Below are 11,497 nucleotides of genomic sequence, written 5' to 3'. Positions count from 1 at the left end.
ATCGAAAAGAATTGTGCTTAAATGTGCCATTTACAATACGCCATGAGATTTTTAAAGACACGCGTCATGCTAAAATGGGTCTTATGCCATATGCGCCCATCGTAGCTATAGCCCACCCAGCTTGCGCATCTTGCAGTCTGGTCAGGAGAAACGTTATGAGACCATATTTATATTGTACAATATCGCCTCTGAGCAGACTGCGCAGGCTAGGCTTGAGCTACGCTGGCCGGCATGCCATAGGACCCATTTTCGCATGAGGCGGCTATAAAAGTGTGATTTGAATGTGTCGAAAGAATACTGCGTGTTAAACAATTAATTATAAACGATATAAATCGATGGTGAAGAAAGAAAACTGCGTGTTAATCGAATACTAGCATACAATATATTTCGATGGTGATGCAAGAAATGTGTGTGTTAATCAAATATTAACATACGATATATTTCGACAAAGATAGAAAACTGCGTGTTAAGCAAATATTATTATACGATATATTTCGATGGTAAAAAAGAAAACTGCGTGTTTTTAATCAAATATTAGTAACGATTTATTTCTCGATAGTGCAGAAAGAAACTCATGCGGTGAATATGCAAAATTGTGAAATAAAAACACAAAAGTTAAACTTTTGTTTTTAAGTTAATTATAAAGAGACGTAAATTTTCAAACTTAATTTCAATGTCAGCATTTACGTCATCTTTTTAAAAGATATTCTTGTTATATTTAGTAGTTTTTATATAAGGTTTTAGCGATTAAAAAGCATTTTTGTTGTTGTCTATAGTATATCTGAAGTTATTGGTGAACTCGTGTTCAAAGGTTTGAAAATTGAGAACTGTGAATATATACACACTTTAACTTATACAATTGCGTTGTTATCACCGGTGCAATCGAGAATACAAGAACGCTTCCCAGACATATCAGATTTAACCCCGATGTACCAGCAAGCATTATCAACGAAATTGCGCAACAGACGCGTGATAGTGTATTGGACTCTCAATGTCTCTTGTTGATCAGCTGTTGTTTTATTTTCCCTTATCTATTAATAGCCTCAGATGTCGAATGAACTGTGCTGCGCAAAATACCACGTGATTAAGACCCAGCAAGTATCAATTACCAACCAATGAAATCATACATATCCACATGCCAGGGCCTCACAAATGGAAGTATAGTTTTGACCTCTATCTGAAGTAAAAAAAGGAAACGTAACAACTAGGTAACCCTATCTTTGTGCGAATGCAGGTTGATTGTAAATTGCTCTGTTAACTATTGTATCTACTTAACAGATGCAACAGTTTGCCTTCAATATGCTTTTTCAGTGTTGCAATGACGACCAATGGTAAAAGTTGATCTGCTCCACAGGTGGAAAGCGTGAGCGAACCCGTCGATTTGTTTGAGTTAAACAAAGGATTAAACTCAACATAATTAAAATAATAACTGTAATGGTAACAACGAGCATGGAAAACAATTCTCAAGCAAACCACGTTAATTTACTTCAAAATATTTTTCGCCAGAAAATAAATGCTTCATTTTATTTCTTTCCATTTCATCTTTATTCATTTTCATGTATTAACATTAATGTGTAACTTCTCTACCCTAAGCCTGTCACCAATATTAGTCAAAAAAAATACTCTTTTTTAAATGATTTAATAAATAAAAAAAGTTTAAGTTGTTGTTGTTGTCACTTGTTAGTCGCATATTCACCGCATGAAATGTATGTTATGAGTTTAAGCGAAAATGGATAAATTATTTCCGATTGTCACGATTTTTCTCAATAAACAGCGTATTACGTATATCAGAACTTAAACTGGTGCCCGATCGAAAAGTAGGAAAAAAATAGGAGGTTTTCTGAAGAAAAAGTAGGAAAAGTAGGAAGATTATCAATAAAAAAAAGTAGGATTAATAGGAAGGATATCCACATCTTATTTATCTGTGTAAACAAACTCTTACCTTTACAGATAATTATTCTCACCCTTCAGAAAGCTAATGTGTTGTAGGTATCTTAGTTGCTGTTGCATGCAAAGCTTCTGCAGTTGAAAGGTGCAGACATCTGATGCTCAGAGCCTAAAATGTTTTTTTATTATAATTTATTAATAACAAAATTACAGGAACATGTTTTATAATGTTGTAAGCATTATTGAGATCATCTCACAGCACCCAGCAAACTCATAACACATGACATACAATAGATTGTACTCAAGCATTTAGGTTCACATTATCAAAATAACAATATTCTACCCAAAAAAATAAGTTGGGTCAACTCCAGAAGCATATTCAAATCATGTTATATCCATACCACCATATAATGTTTATGTTCACCTTATCTAAACTATAAATAAGTACAAAATTATATTTTGCATTCCTTAAAATATAATATAAGGACAAAATTATTGTTCGATCTAGTAGCATGCAGTAGTTGCATCACCTAAAACCAGCATAATGCCACAAGCAAGTCACGTAAAAGCAGATAAAGCTGCAGCAAATGGCAGGTTTGTTTAAACAGCATGTGCTGCTCATAGCTTTGCAGTATTGGTTACTTTCAAATGTTAAACACACAAACACATAATTAGTTATAATAATATCGGTAAAAGGACCTTTTCACAGATTTTGGCCTGTATTGAAGTTTGTCATTAAATGCTTTATATTTATAAATGTAAACATTGGATCTTAAAAGCTCCTTAAAAAAAACAAGAATAATATATAAAAAACAAATAAAAAAAAACAACCCTCTACTCGGCTCGAACCACTGACCCGTGGAGTAAAAGTCTATCGCTTAGACCACTCGAAAATCCGTTCTCATATGATTATTGGTTTATTAAAAACTTTATATAAGCAATCCTCGTATTATCATAAAATATAACGACAACAAAAGACCTCTCTTAATTATTCAATCATTTCGCGTTGTAACGCTTAATAATTTTCTGGTTTTTAAATCGTCAAAATATGTATATAATGGATATTTTTGAGCATGTTAAATGTTAAGTATTACTTTTTCCTCACAAATATCATACTACAACAAAACTTTGCGAATCTGAAACAATTATTTTTTAATTTTGTCAATTTACCAAAACGAGAAAAGACCCCTTTAAAACTTAAATTGAAACATCTTCATAGTGGCCACATGTTTTTTTGTTACTTGTTACGTTTCCAGATGAACCAGAACATTTTAAAGGCAAAGATACATGTTCAAGCTTGCACCAATAGCTGAGATGTTTGAAGATTTTCATCTGTTGAATGTCAGGAAGAATAAATGTCAGTAGTCCAATTTTTGTATAATAACTTGATAATTCACAGTTTTTTTCGCATTTTTTTTTCATTGCCTGATTTTTTTCTGCATGGATTTTTTAACCTGATAATTTTCCCCGTTTTCCAGAATGTGTGGCCAGCCTGATCATATTGTATTTTTGATAATGATATTTGATGTTAAAATTGTCTATTTCAAAGTAACCAAATACCCTCAGCAGTGCATCATTGGATTACATATATCATTTAGTGTTATTAGATGCTCCTGGAGTTGCATCCATATACCAACTAGCCGTCCTATATAATCAATAACTCCAATACTGACCTTAAAAACTACAGTTTACATCAGATGGCTGGAGTTGCTTGCCACACCTTTCCTCGACAGAAACTTGCCAGTTTTACAGCGGTTACATTCTGAAAATACAACTTACAAAAAATGTGTTTTTTCTCCAGCAAAAAGTAGGAATAGAAGGAGGTTTTAGTGCAAAAAATAGGAATAGTAGGAAGGAAATAAAAAAATAAATAAGAAAAAGTGGGAAAAGTAGTAAAAATAGGAACGGTTGAAGCCCTGCGTATCATTATGAAACATAATAAAATAGAATTTATATGCATATTAAAATTAATCATTTTTTCTTTTAAAAATAAGTTTGCTTTACATAATGAAATAATGGTTCTGTATATAGAGGGACCAAGAGAGATTGTACAAGGATTAGTATGCCCTGAACACAGTGCCAGTTTCAGACTTAACTTAACAGTGTTCTCTAAACAGTTAATATCTCACAGATCCATTTTCTTGGGGGCTTCTACTCTTTGTCCAGATCTTGTCACCAGCGGAGAGTCCCCGAAACATGTGCTAGATAACATATTAGAGATGCGCCGAATGTCTTTGTCTTGATGTATAGGCTGCTACTCTTCACAATATTCACTGGACAACCTGGTGCAAGTATCGTGTCCTCTGAAATATCCATATCCTTCGAATGATTTGCGGTATCAGTAGAGGCTCGAAGATGTTTGCGATTTCTGTGGTACAATCTGTCTCCACTCTCGACAACACTAGACAATGGCTTGTCGTATTGTTTGTTGACAGTTCCTAGCCTCCTGACCTTCGATCCTGCTTGGGGACTAATACGAACGATAGCAGCCGGGTCCAATGGGGGTGGCTTCTTTGCTCCTTGACGTTAAACTTTTGCTTCTGTTTGTCTATGTTGAAGTGTGTTTTTTACTGATTCGATATTATGCGATCTCGGCCGCAAAACTTCCATGGACGCTGGCGGGGTGTAACGCGGCCTCCTGCTCATGAGAAGTTGCGATTGGAACAGGTTTTTTTGTCCTATAGTCGAGTAGTGCCATGTGTTTATCCTCTGCTTTTCTCCACAGGTTTTTTACGGTTTGTATGGCACTTTCTGCTTCACCATTCGAGCTTTGAAAGTGAGGAATTAATGTCTCATTTTCAATTCCGAAATCCTTGCAGAATGTTTTTAATTCGGATGAAGTAAACTGAGGATCATTATCAGACCGAAGTCGTAACGCAATACCGTGACACGCGAATACGAACTTCATTGCGCGAATAAAACCACGAGTTGTTCCTGATTCTAGTTTAAGCACGTCCGTATACTTTGAATAATAGTCATTGAGCAAAACGTATTTATTGGATTCGAAGTTAAACAGATCGCTTCCGACGAGACTATATGGCAAGTCTGGTGTCGCGTCGGGTTTTAAGGGTTCTGCCCTTTGACTGTTTTGGTACTCGGCACACTTTGTGCAGTTTGAAATCAACTCCTCGATGTCGACGTTCATACATGGCCAATGCATTACCTCATTAGCGCGTTGCTTGCACTTCTGCATACCGAGATGTGATTTGTGGATCAACTCTATCATGTCCTTTCGAAGGCTATGTGATATGACTATTATGAGGCCTTTGTATATGACCCCATCTAGCACGGATAGCTAATCACGTGCATTCCAGTATGGTCTGGTTTCTACTGTACATTGGTTTCTGGTGTCTGGCAAATCGACTATATTAACCTCATAAAGCAACCGGAATTTGACGTCTGACTTAATTACAGTTGGAGTAAGTAAGCCTAGAAATCTTCTCACACCATCCTTGTCGTACGGAGCTGGCATATAAACTATTGCGTTGATTTTCTCGGGATCAGGTAATAGTTCATGCGCTATAATCACATGACCCATGTACGAATCCTTCGGTTGTCGGATTCAATACTTTTGTTCAGTTTAAGGTTGTAACATGTCGCGAGTTCAACAACCTGCTTTAGTATTTGATTATGGTGCGCGATGTCACGTTCTGCTATCAGGATGTCGAAGAATATCACGTAAGCGTTGTCAATGCCTTCTAATGTTTCATCCATTATCTTCTGGTATATTTCCGGGGCGGATTTTATACCGACCGAGGGATGCCGGAGCCACATATATCTTCCTATTTGTGTGTTGAAGGTTGAGATGTTAGATGATGCATCATCTAGCTTAATCTGTAAGAACCCAGATTTCGCGTCTAATACGGAAAACACAGTTGAACCCGGAATGTTCGGTATGACGTCATCAATTTTTCTCATTGGATGATGTTCTCTTTTTATCGCCTTATCAAGGTCTTTCGGGTCAATGCAGATGCGGATTTTGTCAACTCGTACCGAGACTACCATGGAACTGACCCATTCAGTTGGTTCAGACGTTTTGGTGATATAACCATCGGCCTCCATTTCGCGAAGTTTTTCAATTGCGCGTGCTGTCACTGCTACATGAAGCTTGCGCAGGGGTGTACGACTTCCTTTACATTTTCGTCAATTGTTATTTTGTTACAGGGTACCCATTGTTTTATGAGATCCAGAAAGCCGCGTTCAATATCTAAAGAGTCTAATTTGTTGATGCGATGTAGAAGCCCTGGTTGCTCTGCCACATCTCCGCTCATGATGTTTTCTTGTGTGAGGTCCACAACCTCAAACTCAACCCTGAGTTGTTTGTGTTTGTGTTTGACTGATGCGATTGCAGTTCCTATCGGAGTTATTCGGTGGTTGCTGTATGACTTTAAAATTATGTTGGATTTCTTTAGTTTAAAATTGCCCAAATCGCTGAACTCCGAGCGGGTCAAACTATTGCACTTCGAACCGGTGTCTATACGGAATGAGACAACCTTCCCTCACACTGTTATGTTACACACCCACTTGTCAAGCTGTTCTTGCGGCATATCGGTTGCATTGGCATGTATTGTGACAAAAATTACATAATGTTCCCTTGGCAGGACATTTGCCTTAGTTGTGTGTCGAGCCGCATGAACCACACTTATTGTTGTCATTTTTATCATAATTATCTCTCTTTGGTGGGTTAAAGTGGATATTTCTTTTGGGTAGGATGTCTGCTTTTGCACCAATACCTAACACTTTCGGGTTGTGTGATTTTTCAACAATTCCTAGTTCTTCCTCTCCTTTATTAGTTTGAGCTGATTCTCCCCGTATCTGCGGCCTATCTCTGTGGCATTTGCCAGTAAAATACCTTTTCCTCGGTCTTGCAGTCGCTCTTTTACTTTATTTTGTTTAACTCCGTTTACGATTAAGTCCACGTTGATTTCATCCGGATCAGCTAACTCAGAGTCCAGTATAAGTATGTTTATATCCTTGACGAAATTGTCAAATGTTTCAGTTTCCGTTTGATTTCTCTGTTGTGCTTTGTACCTCGCTATCCTTTTGTTTGTTTGTTTGTTGCTGGTTGTTTTTTTTTTGGGGGGGGGGCGGACATACTCGTCAAGTTTTTCTAGTATTATCTTAGGGTCGTCTTTCTCTCTGTCCGCCCATACAAATAGTGTGTAGATCTCGCGGCCCTCTTGCCCAATCCACATACCAAGCCAGCAAGCCTGGTCTTTGGCTACGGACTTTCATAATGGTACTTTAAATGTGAAATGCACGTGTTGTTGGAATCTTTTAAACTCTTGGTATATGTCATAAGCGCCCCAATCCATCTTGGGTTGGAAGAAACTCATTCCGGTCGCCATTGTTGTTATCACCTTTTTGGAATAACACGCAGCACCGGCGTCTATTTATAGTTTGATTGACTGTAAGTGTGAGTAAAACACAGCACATATGTCTATTTATAGATCCTTTGTATGACCAACATTCTGTCAAGTTTGCTGTTATTGTAGCTTATAACTTCTTATCGCGAGCTTTGCTGCATCACTAGAAAGTTATCCAATCGATTATATCTCATTGAAATTGAAATTGCAGTCGTATTGAGCGTAAATTCGTTTGTTTTTTCTGACACCATGTAAAGACAGCAGAACGAACACATGCGCTGGGCTGTAGAAAGAGGCTTTATTCGGATCGCTTACATCTTATATAATCCACGGTTACAAATTGTAAGCTTATATTCTGAAGAATATAAATATTATTGATAACATTACATTTTGGACAGGCGTTGTTTGTACCGGGTTGAAAGTGGGTTTTTAGTTGTTCGATTGCGAACGCCTAAGGTTTCGAGCAAGTTTTGCAAGTCAGTAGTTCTAATAACCCTAAACCTGATAACTGCCGCATCTGCGCCGAGAAATTATTCAGTTCTTTAACTACAATCATTTACAAATTGACACATAATATGAATATCGTGTCAAATGAAATACTTTTGAAAGGATCGTATATATAAAAAGTAAAAAAAAAAAAATTATTTTTACGTGTTGCGGAAGAGTAAGTTTATGAATTATTAAAACAGTACACTAGCTGCTGCGTCATTCAAGTGGTATTTTTGCGCAGCACAGTTCATACAAAATCTGAGGCTTTTAATAGATCATGGAAAATAAAACGACTGCTGATCAACAAAGGGATGACGACATTGCAATACACTATCAGGGGCGTAGATAACCTACAAACATTGGGGCGGTCCAGTTTCTGTACTAGGAACATAAAGGGGTTCGTTTGAGAGGGTTGTCCTCACCCGTGGTTTCCGAAAAAAATTTACAATTGCAATTAATATGGTTCGTTTTGGGGGAAATTTCATGATGATATAAATGCTCGATTTTTGTCTCACTCTCAGTTTGTCATAAAATCAGTTTGTCGAATGCCGCCGACGACGACCCAGAAATCTCAGTTATTTTTTTCTTTCCAAAAACTCGTGCTAATTGAAGCATAAAAAAGTAAATGTTTATGTATTTTTATGACGGAGTTTAACAAGTGATATGAGAAATAGTAACATTAACATTACATTCACAACACACAACCGTGGTGTTGTAGAAGCTGCATGAAGTTTCCCTCATCGTCGTCATGCCCACGTAGCGCTATGCCTTGGCAGGAGAGTAACTGTAGAATTTGCAGCAGCTGCTTCCGTCTGTAGGCCTTCTCCTTAGCGTGCCCCGCCTACAACGTCTCTCCCACGCCACGCGTATTGGCGGGAAGCGTAACCAGTCGCTCGACCGCCTCCTTGTGGCACTCGCTGCCGTCGTGCTTCCAGAACTTCACGGGTCCCTGTTTCCAGTTGGAGAAGCCGTCACTGATGAAGCTGCCGTGCACCTTCTTGTTGCCGATCTTGTCCGTCCTCTTGGCCGCCATGCAGAGATGGCAGAACGCAAGGTCCCGGCTCTGAAAAGAATAACATTGTTAATGTAATAAATTTTGATAATAATTAAACAAGATGGCCTGAAATGCCCAAATTCGCTCACCTGAGATAGCAATATATCATTTGGACAAATCTTCTGACCAAGTTTCATGAAGATCGGAAAATAAATGTGGCCTCTTAAGTGTAAACAATGTTTTACTATATAGCCATATAAGGAAAAATGCCCCGCCCCCTGGCAGCCATGTTTTTCAATCAACAGGGTACATTTTTTAACTCTTTCAAGATATTATCGGGATGAATTTTCTGACCAAGTTTCATGAACATCGGACAGTAAATGTGGCCTGTAGAGTGTTAACAAGATTTCACAATAGCCATATAAGGAAAAATGTCCCTGTTTTTAAATCAAACACAATTATTTTCCGAGCTCATCCAAGATATCATTGAGACCGATCTTCTGACCAAATTTCATGAAAATTGGACAATAAATGTGGCCGCTAGAGTGTTAACAAGGTTTTACTAAAGCCATATATAGCCATATTAGAAAAATGCCCCGCCCCTGGTGGCCATGTTTTCAAAGCAACCAAAACCATTTTCGAACTCATCCAAGATATCATTGGGACAAATCTTCTGACCAAGTTTCATGATGATCAGAAAATAACTAAGTTTTACTATAGCCATAAAAAAATGCCCTACCCACAAGGAGGCCATGTTTTTCAACCAACCGGCATCATTTTTTTAAACTCTTCTAAGATATAAATGGATGAATCTTCTGACCAAGTTTGATGAAGATCGGACTATAAATGTGGCCTCTAGTGTTAACAAGATTTTACTATAGCCATATATAGCCATATAAGGACAAATGCCCCGCCCCTTGGCAGCCATGTTTTTCAAGCAAACGTAACCATTTTCGAACTCATCCATGATATCAATAAGACAAATCTTCTGACTATATTTCATGAAGATTGGACAATAAATGTGGCCTCTAGAGTGTTAACATTGTTTTACTATAGCCATATATAGCCATATAAGAGAAAATGCCCCGCCCCCTGACGGCCATGTTTTTCAACCAAAATGCCTCATTTCTGAACTCGTCCAAGATATTATTGGGATGAAACTTCTGACCAAGTTTCGTGAAGATTGGAAATAAATGTGGCCTCTAGAGTGTTAACCAGATTTTACTAAAGCCAGAAATAGCCATATAAGGAAAAATGCCCCGCCCCTTGGCAGCCATGTTTTTCAAGCAAAAGTTACCATTTTCAAACTCTTCCAAGGTATCATTTGGGCAATTCTTCTGACTAAGTTTGATGAAGATTGGACAATAAATGTGGCCTCTAGAGTGTTAACAAATTTTACTATAGCGATATATAGCCATATAAGGAAAAATGCCCCGCCCTTGGCAGCCATGTTTTTCAAGCAAAGGTTACCATTTCTCAACTCATCCAAGATATCATTGGGACAAATCTTCTGAGCAAGTTTCATGAAGATCGGAAAATGAATGTGGTTTCTTGAGTGTTAACAAGGTTTTACTAAAGCCATATAAGGAAAAATGCCCCGCCCCATGGCGGCCATGTTTTTCAATCAACCGGCATCATTTTCGAACTCGTCCATGATATTACTGAAATGAATCTTCTGACCATGTTTCATGAAGATCAGACAATAAATGTGGCCTCTAGAGTGTAAACAAGATTTTACTATAGCCATATAAAGCAATATAAGGAAAAATGCCCCGCCCCTTGGCAGCCATGTTTTTCAAACAAACGTAACCATTTTCAAACTCATCCAAGATATCATTTGAGACCAACCTTCTGACCAAAAATCATGAAGATTGGTTAATATATGTGGCTTCTAGAGAGTTAACAATGCAAATTTTGACGGCGCACGACGGTCGACGCACGACGCACGACGAACAAAACGCGATTACAAAAGCTCACCATGAGCACGTTGTGCTCAGGTGAGCTAAAAACATTATTAGGAAACAATACGAATATTATGTGTACGTTGTGTTTTTTTTCTAAATTTCGTTTGTATTTAGATCGACTATAGGTTCATAAAGGTCGCAAATTAAAAATTTTGCTAATATACATACCTCATCGTAGTGGAGCTATGTGAACGAATCAACCCAACTAGAACGCTGTTCTTGCTTTTCTTCCCGAATGAACGCTTAGCAAAAAGGAAAATTTCGAGGCTTATTATGAAAACTCATTTTGAACATTAAACAGTTACATTTATCACATGCTATACTCTGTTTCCCATGTATTACAACCATTACATATTTTTTTTATTACACATGTGTAATACAACATTCATTTTTAAGCGTTTTCATTGGCTTAGCTTTCGTTTATTGACCAATCGCATTTTGTTATTTTGCTGAAATGACGTTGCGACGTCAAATGACGTCACGAAATGTAAACAACATTCCGGATTTATCATTATGTTTGCGTAAATATTTATTTAATTTACTCATTTAAACGCATGTGATAAAAAAGATCTGACACTCGTTGTCATATCATACCATATTTTATTAAACTCGTCCAGGAAATTCGTTAGTAAGCTCGCCAAAGGCTCGCTTACTTACAAAATTCCTGAACTCGTTTAATAAAATATGGTATGATATGACAACTCGTGCCAGATTCTATATATATGACATTGTTTCAATGATTTCTAATAAAAAAAATAACTGTTATACTTAGAGAACAAAAATATTTTCAATCAAAT

At 37.3% G+C, this 11,497-nt stretch overlaps 1 protein-coding gene across 1 annotated transcript; it reads right to left on the bottom strand.

The window, feature by feature from the left end:
• Nucleotides 1–5,412: 5,412 nt before the first annotated feature.
• LOC127865150 (uncharacterized protein K02A2.6-like) lies at nucleotides 5,413–5,949 on the bottom strand. The gene has a single exon (XM_052405040.1). The coding sequence runs from the start codon at nucleotides 5,947–5,949 to the stop codon at nucleotides 5,413–5,415; it is 537 nt and encodes a 178-aa protein (XP_052261000.1).
• Nucleotides 5,950–11,497: the final 5,548 nt, after the last annotated feature.

This window comes from Dreissena polymorpha, chromosome 1, assembly GCF_020536995.1.
Source record: "Dreissena polymorpha isolate Duluth1 chromosome 1, UMN_Dpol_1.0, whole genome shotgun sequence".
NCBI classification, from domain to species: domain Eukaryota; kingdom Metazoa; phylum Mollusca; class Bivalvia; order Myida; family Dreissenidae; genus Dreissena; species Dreissena polymorpha.
This window is presented reverse-complemented; position numbering and strand designations above follow the sequence as displayed.

Bases quoted from the DNA above. Each gene is read 5' to 3' on its own strand.
- LOC127865150 (XM_052405040.1), bottom strand. From the start codon at position 5,949: ATGGAGGCCGATGGTTATATCACCAAAACGTCTGAACCAACTGAATGG.